The 17,420-nt window shown below is 40.4% G+C and overlaps 1 protein-coding gene across 12 annotated transcripts in view; it reads left to right on the forward strand.

The window, feature by feature from the left end:
* ZMYND11 (zinc finger MYND-type containing 11) overlaps window positions 1-13,084 on the forward strand; it is a 118,211-nt gene extending 105,127 nt beyond the window's left edge. For 11 of the 12 annotated variants that reach the window (XM_057730539.1, XM_057730534.1, XM_057730533.1 and 8 more), the window contains 5 exons: window positions 3,522-3,729; window positions 4,075-4,143; window positions 4,917-5,189; window positions 5,503-5,688; window positions 8,769-9,676. In XM_057730539.1, the coding sequence (XP_057586522.1) occupies window positions 3,522-3,729; window positions 4,075-4,143; window positions 4,917-5,189; window positions 5,503-5,688; window positions 8,769-8,891 (859 nt within the window). In that variant the 3' untranslated portion in view covers window positions 8,892-9,676. Of the gene's footprint in view, window positions 1-3,521; window positions 3,730-4,074; window positions 4,144-4,916; window positions 5,190-5,502; window positions 5,689-8,768; window positions 9,677-9,766 lie in introns of those variants that run through there. The other variant, XM_057730541.1, reaches the window with a different exon arrangement.
* Window positions 13,085-17,420: the final 4,336 nt, after the last annotated feature.

Below are 17,420 nucleotides of genomic sequence, written 5' to 3' on the forward strand. Positions count from 1 at the left end.
GGTTACCAAACAGGGTGGTTCCAATAGTTGACACTGTTGAACTCAGAAGCGTGTCAATAGTGGGATTGAATCCATGTTGGCAATTAAGTGGAAGGCTTCTTAGGATGTGTCCATTTCATAGAATTGTAATGTCATTATGGTAGTTTCAAGCATCTTTTCAAGGTTCTGTCAAAGCCACAGTCAGAAATAATCAACCCAGGGGCACAGGAGAGTGTCGATCTTGTGATCTTGGAATGTATATGAGGGAAAGATTTGACTCAGTTTTCTGAATTTTATTAAATAAAACAGTTAATTTAGAAAAAAGAATTCAGTTATTTTTAAAAACCATACTACTAGATGAGAACAATCTGATAATCAGAATTTACCTATATTGTGTTCTTTTTTTTTTACTGATTTTAAAGCAACTTTATAGTATCTTCAACCATGAGTGGTATTTTATTAATAATAGGAGTGAATTTGTTTTATATCATTCAGTATACTATGCAGAAAATATTTTAAAAGAATATTTGAGCTGATGTATTTGGGTCCCTAGAGTAAGTTTGTCATCTGGAGAGGGAATTAAAACATAAAATTACATTTCCAGAGGTTTTTTTCCCCAAAATATCTTATTTCTTATAAGATTTTATCTAAAAAATCATGGACAGATAGGATTCTAAGGACTTCATTTTAGAAAATAAAAGATCTGCAATTTTACTATAAATCCAGAATCTTTTTTCCTTTGCTTTTCCTGGTTACAATATGCCTAATAAGATATTTGAAGTGAATGATGAGGACATACCTTAAAAAATGATACTCTAGGGAGTTCAACTCGAGGATGGAAAATGCCTTAGAGGACTGGGACGGGGAGGGTGGGGGGGACTTGGGGGGGGGGGAGTCAAGGGAGGGAGGGAATATGTGTATAAAAACAGATGATTGAACTTGGTGTACCCCCCAAAAAATAATAAATTAAAAAAAAAAAGATACTCTATCATATTAGTCATTGATATATTGAAAAATGAACTCTAAAAATTATAGTTTCAGTTATTTAAGCAACATGTTATATACCAAGAAGAGATGGCCTATAAGGGCCAACAGATGCAAGTTTTCACTAATAAATACTTTTTTTTAACTATTGTAAACGTGTTTTAGTGTGCAGTTCAGTGGTATGAAATACCACATTGTTATGCAGAGATCACCTTGAGTAAACATCATAAGTGTTCTTCAGCCAGTTCCTCACGTCACTGCACGTAGGTGGGAGGAAAGAAATTTAAACAAACGAATGACTTTGGACTGGTCCCTCTGCACACTCAAACCAGAACCTGCTGCTTCCCCTCCAGACCCTGAACAGGTTGTAACGGTCCTGGCAAGCACAGGCAGGGTTTTCCCAGGGTTTGCAGGGTTCTGCCCGTCAGAGGAGACAAGCAGCTGATGAGGTCTGACTGTCAACAGGGATTCATCTTTCTGCTGCCTGTAGCTGGAGGGAGGGATTTCCACAGGCATTTGCCATCAGATCACTGAGCCATTGTATTGTGAGTGTATTCAGAGAATTCCGGGTGGACAGATGTGTCGGTATAGCCAGGTTTGATTTTACCTCTTTTTATTAAACTTACTGTGAATTGCGGGGTGCTTTCTGTTTGCCTTTTATTTTTAGTGCAGATCAGATTACATGCTCAGTGATACTCTTTAAAACTTAAATCTGATTACCTACAGTAATGGAGATGATTAATGGAGAATAGGAATGTTTTTATGAATTGCGTTGAGACTTAAGTCTCATGTTAAGAATAGATTAAATAGATTCAATTTTATTATGTCCAAGGGGATAATATTCTCTCCTAGGTCACAGGTTGATTCCAGGTAGTAAGCACTGCTTATAACAGAAATCTCTCTCAAAAACATACTACTTTTAAAAAGTGTTTTAACACTTTTATTGATTGACTGGTATGTAATAGGTGCTCAATAAATGTTTGTTGACCGAAAGATAAATATAATATAAATACACAATCTAATGGCAAGGAACTCTTCCACAAGCAAAATTTTATTTGCACTCTTTTTTCAAAGTGTGGTTTACTTTGGTTTCTAATAAAGCACTGTCAGATGACACTGTTAATGTAATATTTATAAGTTAAAATATAATAATTTCAGCTATTAGCATATAACAATATGGATTATTACATATTTAAAATGTGCTTTTAAATTCCAAAGCAAACAGCTTAGTTTGTACAAGCAAGTTAGAAGTCGACGTTTATAGCTTCAGGCATATGTGCCAGGAGTCTTTTAGATCCCTTCAGAACAGTCCTAAGTCTAGTATTTCTGAAACTCTATAATAAGACTGAAAAGAAAAAATTTTTGTATATTCATAGTGCTGTATCCCAGCTTGTACCCTATGCTCTAGAAAATGTCTTACTAACTGTGGCTCACACATCCTTGTATTTTCCTATCTCATTTGTGACATCCCTTCTACCTGGAAGTCCTCCCTTCATACCCTGTCTAAACCTTACTCCTCTTTCAAGATTGAGCCCCAGTGAAACCTGTGACCACTCACAGCCAAATGAAACCCTCTCCCTCTCCAGAGTACCCCAGAGTCTGCATTATGTTATCTTTTCTCTGTTCAGGGCCATGGCAATGCATGTAGACGTGCCAACCTAATAACTAGGCACCATGAGGACCCTCACTGTGTTCCAGCTGCTAATTCATAGCTTCCCTTAACCCCATCTGGGCAGCATCTGCACAGTGCGCTTTGTGGGGCCAGTGGCACACGGGAAGCCCTGGTTGAGTGGATACCACACTCTAGCTGGATAATAATTTAAGTCCAATCAAGTGATTAGCACCCAGGAAAATTTCCTTAAATTTCTAGCATTCTTCCCAATAGAACCAAATATAATTTTAGATCAATTATGTGTTCACAGTTGGGTACTTGGTTGCTGAATGATACAAACACTTTTCCATTTGTTAGTCATGGTTCATCTAGTGAACAGGGACATGCTGACTTACCAGATAATAGCTATTACATGCCCTCAAGTTGTATGTAACTGTCTCATGAAAATTTCTGGGCATTTACAAGTGATTTTATAGTTCTAACATGAAAATAGCTAGATTTGAATAATTTACAGTATTCAGAACAATGAGATATTGAACATTTTAAAAAGGGCTTGTGAATGAGTCACTCCCATTCTGAGAACTGTGCTTTGATGACTATGAAAAACAAAACTCACTTCACCTGTTTTCTACTTGGTAAGTTTTTATTCAAGCCACAAATTGTACTTTACAATGAATAGAGTTTCTACCATTTTGGAAAAAGTTTTTTCTTTTTCTTTTTTTTCTTGATGTGGACCATTTTCAACGTCTTTATTGAATTTGTTGCAACACTGCTTCTGTCTTATGTTTTGGTTTTTTGACCGCGAGGCCTGTGGGATCTTAGCTCCCCGACCAGGGATTGAACCCGCACCCCCTGCATTGGAAAGCAAAGTCTCAAGCTCTGGACAGCCAGGGAAGTCCCTCCCATTTTGGAAATTTCTAACCATCGCTTTCAATGTTGTTTGCAGGGCCTGGATTCCTTCTGAAAACATACAGGACATCACGGTGAACGTGCACCGGCTGCACGTCAAGCGCAGCATGGGCTGGAAGAAGGCCTGCGATGAGCTGGAGCTGCATCAGCGCTTCCTCCGTGAGGGGAGGTTTTGGAAATCGAAGAATGAGGACCGCGGGGAGGAGGAGGCGGAATCCAGCATCTCCTCCACCAGCAACGAGCAGGTGAGAGGCGCCGGCAGGAACCCGTTGGCTCTCGTTCTGTGTGTGCAGGTGTCAGCGCACCCTGTGTGTAACATGTGTAAAGTGCCCTGCGGAAGGAACCAGAAGCAGGTCCAGTGCACGGAAGCCACCACCAACCCTGTCCCAGCTCTGCCAGCGCATTGGCTCCTTCAAGCCCTGGGCCCAGAGGGGTCAGTCCGTGAGTGCCAACCACGTGGTCCTGGAAGAGCTAATGCGCAAGGGAACACGTGCTCACCCCTGACCTGCAGGTCTGTGGCTGGTGGTCTCTGCACAGGAGTGTGTCACAGTGTTGGGAATAACGTGCTGTTACTTTTATGATGCCCACAGCTGAAGGTCACTCAAGAACCGAGAGCAAAGAAAGGACGACGTAATCAAAGTGTGGAACCCAAAAAAGAAGTAAGTTGCCCGCCTTGCACTGTCCAGGTGGCAGTTGAAACAGGTAGTATTTTCACAGTTGTGATCATGGCAGTGCTCCTGACAGGTGCTTGTGAAAAGCACTGCCGTCAGTCAAACAGTAGCAACCATGCTGGACCCCATCTTCCCACTGTCCTGTTGCAGAGTAACACATGGAGCTGCACGTCTCCTTACCAGTTAGGCAGCATGGACCACATCTGGCTAAGTGGGAGGGCACTCTGCTGCATTTTCTAGAACTGTTTTTTGTTATTAGGAGAAAATATGAGGAAATATCAGAGTGTTTATCCAGCACATCAATGAGGCCAGTGTTCAAAAACTGAAGGAAACTGTGGCTGAGCTCGGCCTTTTAAGATGACAAAATCCATGTGTACTTTAAAGTACGTGTAAGTGTGGGCATAGTCGTAACACATCCAGTGAGCAGTGGCTTAGGTGTTGGTTAATGAATCTCGTCCAAAGAAGTAACTATAAATTGATACGGATTTTCTGTGATAAATTTTTTGGTTTAGTCTGCTTTGAAAGGAAAAATCGTAATATCAATAGGTAATTCTAAATGAAGTTCCTGTTTAGAATTATTATACCTACTAAATTTTTTTAAATTTATTTTTAATTCTGGTAAAATATACAAAATAATTTTCCGTTTTCTGACGTGGGTTTTAAAGTTTATCATGTGACTGTTTACGGTATCACTCTGGTTTTCTCCTCATAGAGCTTGCTCTTGAACTAGTGACTCCTGTAGCACTTTCCTTATCCTTTAGGAACCAGAGCCTGAGACGGAAGCAGTAAGTTCCAGCCAGGAAATCCCCACGATGCCTCAGCCAATCGAAAAGGTTTCTGTATCGACTCAGACCAGGAAGTTAAGTGCCTCTTCACCGAGAATGCTGCACCGCAGCACCCAGACCGCCAGCGACGGCGCGTGTCAGAGCATGTGCCATGACAAGTACACCAAGATTTTCAATGACTTCAAAGACCGAATGAAGTCTGATCACAAGCGCGAAACTGAGAGAGTTGTGCGAGAGGCTCTGGAAAAGGTACTGCAGCCCCCAGCGCCAGCGTTGCCTTCAGACACCTGGGCAGCAGAGTGGCTCGTCTTCCTCTTGCGGTTTAGCTTCTGCCACTTAGGCATCCACCAGGCAGCTGCTTTTTACAAGTAGAAATATAGTATCTTTTTAAAATATTTTAATTAACAATAGCATTTTTCTCATCTAGTTAGTGTATGTATAGCCCTTAATGAAATAAAGGGAAGTGGTACATCAGTTAAGTAGAAACTGTGCATTAAGGTTTTGCTTAATGGTCTGTGTAAATTATGAGCTGACACATTGTGGGTTAACTTTTTTGTTTCAGCTGCGTTCTGAAATGGAAGAAGAAAAAAGACAAGCTGTAAATAAAGCTGTAGCCAATATGCAGGGTGAGATGGACAGAAAATGTAAGCAAGTAAAGGAAAAGTGTAAAGAAGAATTTGTAGAAGAAATCAAGAAGCTAGCAACACAGCACAAACAACTAATTTCTCAGACCAAGAAGAAGCAGTGGGTAAATACCACTATTTTCTTAGAATCTGTTTCTGAAAAATATACAATAGGTATGATGAAAATTAATTCAGAAAGATATATATGGCATATGTAAAAATTATTCCTGAAATAAGATCTAACATGAAATTGTCATCTTTAATTAACTTAAAAATTTTTTTTAAACTCCAGCTCTCACATTACTGAGTATTGCTCAGGATTATTTTGTTAAACTGAGATTATGATACTTTGGGACATAACATATTTAGTACAATTAATTTATATAACTTTTCCATCTATGCAAGTATTTTATTTTGATAAGTGCGCTGGCCCTGACTTTTGCGAGTAACTCCTGATGGGTAATATCTAACTTATAAAATTATAAATGCAAGTATCATAATAGCACACTAAGGATTTTCATTTTACTGCACTTGACATTTATACATTAGATTCTAGTAAAGAAATCGATTACTTTTACTTTATAAGAGTAACATCTCACTGGTCTCTAACTTAAAAACTGACAAATGTTCATTTTTTTATGATGTCCTGTTTGTCTTCCACCTGGATTAGCAGCAAACAGACTCTCCACATAGCCCAGTTAGTTGACAGGGGAAAAAGTTTTGTTCCCAAAGGCTCATAACTTGCTTTTAATTTTAATGAATTACTGTGTGAAGTTTTGTGATTCTTCATTTGATCTAGACTACATTCTGAAAAGTCTTTAAAATGTATGTAAATGTTTCATGGGGGAAAATAAACATTTTAAAATTTTTGACAAAGATTTGACAAGAGGGAAAAGAGAAGCTTAGATATAATTTAGAAGAATATATGATGATAACTTAGAAGGAAAAACAGATGAATGATGAAGTATAAATATCACTAGAAGGGAATTATTAAGATCTGCTCAAAATTTATCCAGATACTGTCAAGCAGGACGCCCTAATACCATGTCTGTAATTCTGTCTTCATGCAAAGAGGAGAGAAAGCTAGAGGGAAGACACCAGACTTGCAAGAGGAAGGTCCAGCTCCACCCTTTTCGATTGCTGATGTTAAGATTACATCGTCATACATTGCCCAAAAATATAAATTAAACATTCTTTAAGATGTATTAGTCTCCTAAATTATGTAGAAAAAAAATTTGGGGTTACAAACTAATTTACAGCCATACTAGCTTTTATACTAATATTTGTTTCTTAAATCATGTAGAAAAGAAAAAGTACAGTTACAAGCCATTGTTACCATAGTACTGGCTTTTATAACTGCCCATGTGTTTACCACTGCTGAGATCTTTGGTTTCTCCACACGGCTTATGGTCACTGTCTAGTGTCCCTTCATTTCACCTGCAGGACACCCTGAGTACTTCATGAAGGCAGGTCTAGTGGTCATTAACTACCTCAGCTTTTGTTTATCTGGGATTTTAAAAATTTCCTTTTTTGAAGGACAGTTTTGCTGAATGTAGGATTCTCCATTGAGAGGTTTTTCTTACTTTCTATTAGCCCTTTGACTGTATCAGGTCTTCTGGCCTCCAAAATTTCTGATGAGAAATCTGCTGATAACATATTGATGATCCTTTGTATGCGACAGTTCCCTTGTTTCTTGCTGTTCTCATGAGTCTCAAAAGTTTTGTGATAACGTGTCTCAGTGTGGCTCTCTCTGAGTTCATCTGACTTGGAGTTATTGAATATTTATACTCATATCTTTCATCAGATTGAATCATGGGTAAAAACTTCCCAAATATTCTTTGTTCTTTTCTTCTCTCTCCTCCCATGGTGCGTGTTTCGGTCTGTTGGATGGTGTCCCACTGGTCTCTTAGGCTCTGTTTGCTCTTCAGTCCTTTCCCTCTCTTGTTAGTTTCCATTGTTGTGTCTGCTGAGATCTGCCTTTGAATCCCTCCAGTGTTTCACTTCAGTTAATGGACTTAGCTCCAAGTTTTCTTTTTTGTTTCTATCTTCTGATTGATGTTTCCAGTTTATTCATACATCATCTTCTTGACTTTCTCCATATCTTCCTTTAGCTCTTTGACTTTAATAATGGTTTTAAAGTCTTTGTCTAATATATCTGCCAGTAGGTCTTTTTCATGGACAGTTTCTGTTGATTTTTTTTTTCCTTTGAATGGTCATACTTTCCTGCTTCTGTATCTTGTGGGGTTTTTTTTGTTGAACACTAGACATTTGAATCTAATAATATTAGGTAATTGGAACTCATTTTCTCCCACTTTTCATAGTTTACTGGTTTTGTTTCTTTGATTGTTGTAGCTGTCTCTGTGCCAAGGATCAAACTGAGGTGTAAACGAAACGTCTTCTTAGGTCTTTTCTGAGCCTTTCCGTGGGTGTGCACATTCACTAATTTCCCCTGTGTTTGCAGGTGATTTTGAATGTGTGGCTTGCAAAAGGGGCAATAAAAGGGCAGTGGCCCTTTAACTCTTCTGGAAGTCACTTCAGCTGGAGGAGTTATGGTTGGGGGGCGGGGGTGGGGTTTGACAACAGTGGCTGCCCATTCCTGTGGCCAGAAGCAGGAATCAGCAGGACAGACTCTTTTTTGCACCCTCCACCCCCCGCCATTCCCACCAGGTGCTCCATGCGCAGCCACCTACGACTGACAGTAGGGCAGAGGTAGCTATTACTGTGCTACCAGCTGAAATTGACCAAAATTAATCATAACTTACTGTTCAAGCCTTCAGTAGACTTCAGAGCTCCAAAATAGCTACTGCAGACAGATTCTACAGTGTAGCTATTGTCCAGGTGGGAAGGTAGACTCCTGGTGATTCTACTCTGTCATCTTCCAGAATCTCAAGACCTTTTTAAGAAAATAGAAATTACTTATGCTTGTGTGCCGATGGGAGTGACCTGGTAGAGATGAGAAAAGTTGGTGGTGTGCCGAGTAAGTTTGTGTGTGCTGATAGATGACTATGCGCTGAGCCGCAGTCATCCCATTGTGTCCTGCCATCCTGCTCAGGACAGAAAACATGTTCTCGTGTTCTTGGTGATACTAGTTTAAGCTTGAGCCAGAAGTATCTTTAAAAGCACAATTTCAGAGGCCTGTGACCACACCCAGTCTCCCGTGCATTTCACCCCACCTTACCTGCTGGTCCTGGTTTCCTGTCTGTAGTGCTACAACTGCGAGGAAGAGGCCATGTACCACTGCTGCTGGAACACGTCCTACTGCTCCATCAAGTGTCAGCAGGAGCACTGGCACGCAGAGCACAAGCGCACCTGTCGCCGGAAAAGATGAAGGCTGGTTCTTCCCGGAGGGTCACTGACCATTATTCTTCTCAGACACAGCGGTTTTTGTTTCCAAGAAGCCAAAATTGTTTAGAATTTGCTTCCCATTTTGCACCAGCCTTTAAACACTTTGCGTGAAGAAATTTTGCACAGTAGTTTAAATCTTTTGTTAATGCTCCTCTGGAGTTTTTCAGGGAGTAAAAGGAACATCAGTGGAGGGTATTATTTTAAATGAATTTTAATTGAGAGTTTGTTGCATTTTCAGCAAATTTTAAAACATTTTTAGGTTTTACAGAGATTTTAACCTTTAAACAACAGATCTTTAAAAAAACAACAGGTGAATACAAGTGAGTTTAACAGAGAAACATTTAAAATAGATCTGAATGTAAGAACTACAGAACTGTTTCAGAAATAAAACATACTACCTTGATGTGAAATTTATTTCTTAACCTTGTTGAGCTGGTTTTGTTCAGCTTGATTTACGGTTTAAAGGCATTATCTGTTGGTCATGCCAGTGGGTATGTGATTGAATTTAGGGAACAGGGTTGACACAGCAGGTGCTAGTCCTGCATATTTTTTCTTAAATATTTCCCAATTGTGTTTTTCATTATTTCTTTTCAATATATAACTTTTATAACAAATTATTAGCTTTGATCTTGTAGTTTAAAATTGCAGGGAACTGGGGTAATCTTTTACTGAGCTGGATCTTAGAGAAAATGAATATTTAAATTTTAAAGTTTGCACATTTCATCTTTGTCCTAACGTGAGTGCTTGTAACAAAATAAACAACAAAAATTAAATAAAAAGCCAAAAACTACCTTTATCCATCCATGAAATTATAGATGAGGCATACGAATTTCTTTAATGCTTTCCTCCCCTCCCCAGATATCATCCAGTCGCCTATTATCTGGTGTCACCTCCTATATTGTGAGTTAATACTGAAAGGAAAGAGAGCACTTAAGTTTCACAGAAGCCGTTATGTTTGTAGCAGTGGATCCTTGCCTACTAGTGAACTCCATCGCTGTACACAGAATGAAGAATAATGCATGTTAATTTTCTTGTATTAAAGATGCCGTGATTTGTAAAAAGTCTGTATTTTGCGGAATGTCTGGATGAAGAAGCATTACAATAGGAATGGATCGATAGTTGAATAATGATTGTTTTAATCATAGATATATAAAATACAGCCAGGAAAATTTAAATTACTTCTTTAAAAAAAAAAAACCTCACAATTTATGTTTTTTCAAAGACTGATCTTAGATCAAGTTCCCATTTATCATTTAGTTATTTTTAAGGTTAGAGAAAGAATTTGTAAATATTTATTTAGACCTTTGATATTTATTAAAGCAATTACACACAATGTAAGTGAGAGAATCAGGGGAAAAACCTTTTAAAAAGTTTTCTCCAGGTTTGTCAGGGTCACTCTAAAGATAAAAATGTAACTAAGTCTTCTGTGAAATAATCACCCGTGAGGTCCTGATGCTGTTGCAGATGGTGGTGACACAAGTTAATCGACAAGCTACTGCCCAGTGGTGCCCAGTGGCTTGTGGGCCCTGCCAGTAGCCCCGTTTGGGCACCATACCTGACTTACGCAGGGACTTGGCATTCTCGGTCCCTCCTTGTTGCTGTGTGATTAGTCAGTGTTGCCATGGTGCCGTGCTCTGAGCGAGATGATGTAACCAAGAACACTTACCTTCTCTGATTGTTTTTCAAGTTTTAAAACTTCGATCCACCCCTATGAGAGCAAGTTATTGTGGAACTATTTTTGGTGTAAAATCATTCCAGAGTGTGTACTATTTACCGATAGCTGCATGAAAGTAAGATTCGTGTTACTTTGGCTTTTTTGTCTCCTTTGACACGGTTGCACATTTCCAAGTTACTACAGCGTGAAAACTGTGTGTTTAAAAAAACAAAAAAAAAAACAAAAAAAAAAACAAAATTAAAAAAAGATTGTGGCCTGGTTTTGTAAAAGTTTTAGGTAAAATTACAATTGATTGTTTTAGGAAACTATTAAAACTCTGCAATCATGACGCTATATCGAGGTGTGGAGCTTTGCCACTCTGCACATTGTAATCACCCATCGTGGCTGTCCAGTCCTATGATGCATTCTGGCATTTTGTAAGCTGCTCTGACTAGCAATATATAGATTCATTTAATGTGTTAACATTGGTTAATAAATGTATTTAAAAAAACTGCCTTTAATAAATTGTTGCTTTAGTCCATTCCGCTAGACCAAAACAAACACGACTATGTCACATGGTAATCAGATACTGTGGGCTATCCATTGGTGATTGTTTATATAAAATCAGTGTATTAAAAATAATTTAAACATTTATTTAAGTTGAATTTTTACCAGTTCTCAAAAAATTCAGGTATGTTTGAGTACAACGCATGTTTTCTGAGGTACCTTATGCTAGGCTGAACATACAGATAGAAAATTATTCAGTGACTATTTGAAATTAGTCGATATCATCAGTTTCAGTGCATCTAGAATCAAATCCACCATCTCACCTTGCATCACATCATGTGACGCCAATCTCAGCTCACCCTCCTGGCCAGACCACGATGCGGTAGGGAGCTCCACCCTCTCCTTTGCCTTCACCTCTGATTCAGTGGTTCTCAAGCATTTGACATCAGGATCACAAGAGGGTTTGTTCAAACACTGCTGGGCCCCACCCCCAGCGTTTTCATTGCTTGCAAGTCCCCGAGTGTCGCTGATGAGGCCATCCTTTCATAACCACTGCTTTACTGATGAAAATAAAAACAACAGACACTTTCATGAACAATAGACATACATGCACAAAGTTAGGGCCCACCTGTAGCCTTCCCACCTCCAGAAAGATCCAGGTCCCTCAGGCTGAGAATCCCAAATGCAACAGGATTAGCCATGCAAGAATAGGACAGGTAGCAAGAGTCCTGCTCCTGTGATCTAGATCAGAGCCTCAGAAGTGCAGGTGCACACAGACCACCCGGGGATCTGGTTAAAATGCAGAATCTGACTTAGGTGATCTGGGGTGGGTGGAGCTGGTGATTCTGCCATTTCTCATAAGCTTCCAAGCGATGCTGACTACTGGCCAGGGATTACAGCCAAGGCACAAGGCCTTAAAGGATATGTAAGTTCTCAAAAGTGTAACTACTACCACACTAAATTGTAAACTATCAGACAGTGCTGTCAAGTGAAATTATGTAATGTGAGGCACATAAATTTAAAAATCTCTAGTGCCCATAACAAATATTACACCATATTAAAAAGGAGCAGGTTAAATTAATATATCCTACTTAACCTAGTATATCCAAAATATTTCAATAATTAATATAACAGTGAGACATCTTACATTCTTGTTTTATACTGTCTTCAAAATCCAGTGTGTGTTTCATGCTTTCAGCATCTCCATTCACATGTGGGTGATGACTCCCCACACTGGACAGAGCAACCTAGAAACAAGAGCTTTGTCTTCCCACGCCAGCGCCCGCATCAGCACCTGACCTGTAGTCAATATGCATGTATTGTGTAGTGGAGGTCCTACTTGGTACCTAGGAGCTTACAAGAAATAAATTAATAGTTTTCACCAGAATTTGACCTCGCTGAGGGTAGGCTCTTAGTCTTTCAGAGTCTATTTCAGAGCTTAGAAATCTTCAACAACCTCTCAACAGACATTTCAATTAGGCAGCCCTGGAAAGGTACCTAAGGATCTCTGGCTCTACAGGGCAGTTTGAAAACCTTTATCTACTCCAACTCCTTAACCTCATACTGAGGAGAAAGCTGAGACCCAGATTCCGCTTTCATTTCTGATGTTAGTAATTTATGTCTTCTCTCTTTTTTCCTTAATGAGCCTGGCTAGAGGGCCAATGATTTGATTGATCTTTTCAAAGAACCAGCTTTTGGTTTCATTTTTTCCTCTTAAGGTGGATACAAAAGTCAATCAAAAAGGTGACACGTTGAAATATAGCCCAGCCGTTTATATAGTTCTCCTTCTCAGAGGCAATCACAGCCACCAGTTTCCCTAAGACATCTTTCCAAAGAAATGCATAGTCAAGCATATAGTGCTACACTGGCATTTGAGAAAAGTCTTGTTCACTTCTGAAATATATTTTAATGTGATTCACGTGTGTGTACATATGTAATATACATATATGTATATATGTGCATGTATGTATACCAAACTGCAATCTCTTACAGTTTTTTAAAAATAAAGTATAACCAGAATGTAGACTACATTAAAAGAAGGAGAATTTCTTTGTTTTTCTTTTTTATACAGAGAATTCTAGGAAGATAGAGTAGAAAGCACCTAGAACAACCAGACAAAAGTCAAGTCAGGAAATAGAGGACTTAAGCTACACAATAAACCACCCAGATCTAAGAGACATACACAAAACACTCTACACAACAACAAGAGCATCAATACTGTCTTCAAATCTATGAACATAGGATGCATTTTCTTTTATTTATGTCTTCAATTTTTCAGCAATGCTTTATATTTTTCATTATACCCAAAGTGATCTACAGATCCAATGTAATACCTATCCAAAAATCCAAAGACATTTTTTCACACAAAAAGAAAACCCCATCCTAAAATTCACATGAAATATTAAGGGACCTCAAATATCCAAAACAATCTTGAAAAAGAATATTAAAGCTGAAGGACTTTCACGTCCTGATTTTAAAACCTAGTACAAAGCTACACTAATTAACATGACGTGGTATTGACATAATACTGACATACAAATAGCATAGAAAGCCCAGCAATAAACCCTAGCATATATTTTCAAATACTTTTTGACAATGGTGCCAAGACCATTCAGTGCAGAAAGGACAGGTTATTCAACAAGTGGTGCTAGAAAATGATATCCACATGCAAAAGAATGAAGCTGGAGGTTTACCAACACCATATACAAAAATTAACTCAAATGGATGAAAAACCTTGATATAAGCCCTAACGCTATAAAACTGTTAGAAGAAAACATAGGGCCAAAGCTTCCTAACATTGGATTTGACAATGACTCCTTTTTGTTTTTTTTTTTTCTTTTTCACTTTTTGGCCGCATTGTGCTGCATGCGCGATCTTAGTTCCCCTGCAATGGAAGCATGGAGTCTTAACCGCTGGATGGCCAGGGAGGTCCTGACAATGACTTCTTAAATATAATACCAAAGGCACAGGCAACCAAAAAACAAGTAGAAAAACTTGGCTTCATAAAAATTTAAAAATTTTGTGTGTTGACAGGCACTCTCTACAGGAGGCAACCCACAGAATGGGAGAATATATTTGCAAATCATGTATCTGATAAGGGATTTATATCCAGAATATACAGAGAACTCCTAAAACTTAACAATAAAAGAAAAAAAAACCTCAATTCAAAAATGCCCATTGAAGATCTACAATCTTCAATCTCCAGTGAGGATCTACATATGATCACATGAAAAGCTGTTCAGCATCACTAATTATTGGGGAAATGCAAATCAAAACTATGAGATACAACCTTATATCTATTAGACTGGCTACTATCAAAACAGAACAGAAAATAAGTGCTGGTGAGTGAGGATGTGGAGAAATCAGAACTCTCGTGCACCACAGGTGGGAATGTAAAATAGTGCAGCCACTGTGGAGAACAGTACAGCGCTTCCCCCTAAAAATTAAAAATAGAATCTTCATATGACCCAGCAAATCCCCTTCTGGGTATAAGCCCAAAAGAACTGCAAGCAGTGTCTTGAAGAGATATCAGTACACCCATGTTCACAGCAGCATGACCAACAAGAGCTAAAGCACGTAAGCAACCTGAATGTCCACCTGTAACTGAACGAGCAACCAAAGGCAGTCACACGTCAGAGACACCTGCGTGGCGCCAGTCACGGAAGACGGGGCAATGCCGTAAGAAGAGAGCTTGAGTTCCCGAAACTCCAGACTTCGACTCTGAAGGCCAAGGGGACGTCCAGAAACCAGGCAGCAAGGAAGGTCACTGAGCGATCAGAAGACAGAGGTCACTGTAGGGAGCCAGAGACCTCTCACCTTTATCCACCTGCAGAAGACACACTTCTCCCCATCCTCTAAGGGAAGAGTGTGTGTGCGGGGCGGGGGGAGGGGTTAGCTCAAAGACCCAATGTTCTTGTCCACGAGAGACTGCATGTGACCTGGGTTTGGACCAAGCTTTCCTTTGAACCTGGTCTGTTCAGTGACTGAGGGCTCAGGTAGTGAGCAAGGTTAGGTTTAAACAAAACAATTACACACTCTTCGTTAAAAACAAAAGGAACGACAATCCAGTCTTCTAACTCATTTTAAAGGGGATCATGTAGGTTGCTTCCATGTCCTGTCTGTTGTAAATAGTGCTGCAATGAACACTGTGGTATATGTTTCTTTTTGAATTATGGTTTTCTCTGGGTATATGCCCAGCAGTGGGATTGCTGGGTTATATGGTAGTTCTATTTTTAGTTTTGCAAGGAACCTCCATACTGTTCTCCATAGTGGCTGTATCAATCCACATTCCCACCAACTGTGCAAGAGCGTTCCTTTTTCTCCACACCCTCTCCAGCATTTACTGTTTGTAGATTTTCTGATGATGCCCATTCTAACTGGTGTGAGGTGATACCTCCTTGTAGTTTTGATTTACATTTCTCCAATAATTAGTGATGTTGAGCAGCTTTTCATGTGCCTCTTGGCCATCCATATGTCTCATTTGAAGAAATGTCTATTTAGGTTTTCCACTCATTTTTTGATTGGGTCCTTTGTTTTTTTTGATATTGAGCTGCATGAGCTGCTTGTATATTTTGGAGATTAATCCTTTGTCAGTTGCTTCATTTGCAAATATTTTCTCCCATTCTGAGGGCTGTCTTGAAGATGTGGTACAGGGACTTCCTAGGTGGCACAGTGGTTAAGAATCCACCTGCCAATGCAGGGGACATGGGTTCGATCCCTGGTCTGGGAAGATCTCACATGCCATGGAGCAACTAAGCCCGTGGGCCACAACTATTGAGCCTGTGCTCTAGAGCCCGTGAGTCACAACTATTGAGCCCATGTGCTGCAACTACTGAAGCCTGCGCATCCAGAGCCTGTGCTCCGCAACAAGAGAAGCCACCACAACGAGGAGCCCACACACTACAACGAAGAGTAGCCCCCGCTCACTGCAACTAGCGAAAGCCTGTGCGCAGCAACAAAGATGCTTCACTCTGTCATACAGAGTGAAGAAAGTCAGAAAGAGAAAAACAAATATCCTATATTAACGCATATATGTGAAATCTAGAAAAATGGTATAGATGACCTTATTTGCAAAGCAGAAGTAGAGACAAAGATGTAGAGAATAAACCTATGGATACCAAGGGGGAAAGGGGTGGGGTGGGAGGAATTGGGAGACTGGGATGGACACATACGTTATTGATACTGTGTATAAAATAGACAACTGAGGGGAACATACTGTATAGCAAAGGGAACTCTACTTAATGCTCTATGATGTATTAAATGGGAAGGAAAACCAAAAGGGAGGGGATGTTTGTACATGCATGGCTGATTCATTTTGCTGTGCAGTAGAAGCTAACACAACATTGTAAATTAATTTAAAAATTAATTAAAAAATATAAATAAATAAAAGAATGTTAATTGGAACACATTATGTATTCCACATATGTAGACTACATATTTTAAACTATATCTACTAAATAACCTTATTAATGAAATTTAAAAATAAAGAGGATAATAAAGATTAAGAAAGATTAAACTACAATTCTTGTAATCTTTCAGTAATTCCAGCCCCTGAGTATCAGCTATTGAAGAGCGAAGACACACCTTCTCAATTTGTTTGCCTCCAGTTTAAATCTGGTGACTTGTGGTCAGTTTCTTCCTGCTGTTGGTCTTTAGGCCAGAGAGTTGGAGCTTCTCTTATAAATAAATCACTTCCAAGCATTTTATTTTGGATTTTAAAGACTTTGCAGTAAGTTGTTCAGAAGCACGAAGAATGGTCTTAGGCGCTGCCTGAGAACACCACAGAGGGCCTCCCCAGACCCAGGCACCTTTCGGGGGAGCAGCTGTGACACCCCCTCACCGGGTGGGGGGGCTCCTCACCTGGGCCTGTGTGGGGGGCGCTCACCTGGGCCTGTGGGGGCTCCTCACCTGGGCCTGTGGGGGGCGCTCACCTGGGCCTGTGGGGGGGGCCTCACCTGGGCCTGTGGGGGGTGCTCACCTGGGCCTGTGGGGGGGCCTCACCTGGGCCTGTGGGGGCGCCTCACCTGGGCCTGTGGGGGGCACTCACCTGGGCCTGTGGGGGGGCCTCACCTGGGCCTGTGGGGGCGCCTCACCTGGGCCTGTGGGGGGCGCTCACCTGGGCCTGTGGGGGCTCCTCACCTGGGCCTGTGGGGGGGGCCTCACCTGGGCCTGTGGGGGGCACTCACCTGGGCCTGTGGGGGGGGCCTCACCTGGGCCTGTGGGGGCTTCTCACCTGGGCCTGTGGGGGCTTCTCACCTGGGCCTGTGGGGGGCGCTCACCTGGGCCTGTGGGGGCACCTCACCTGGGCCTGTGGGGGGGGCGCTCACCTGGGCCTGTGGGGGTGCTCACCTG

This window comes from Hippopotamus amphibius, chromosome 4 (genome assembly GCF_030028045.1).
Source record: "Hippopotamus amphibius kiboko isolate mHipAmp2 chromosome 4, mHipAmp2.hap2, whole genome shotgun sequence".
Lineage (NCBI taxonomy): Eukaryota > Metazoa > Chordata > Mammalia > Artiodactyla > Hippopotamidae > Hippopotamus > Hippopotamus amphibius.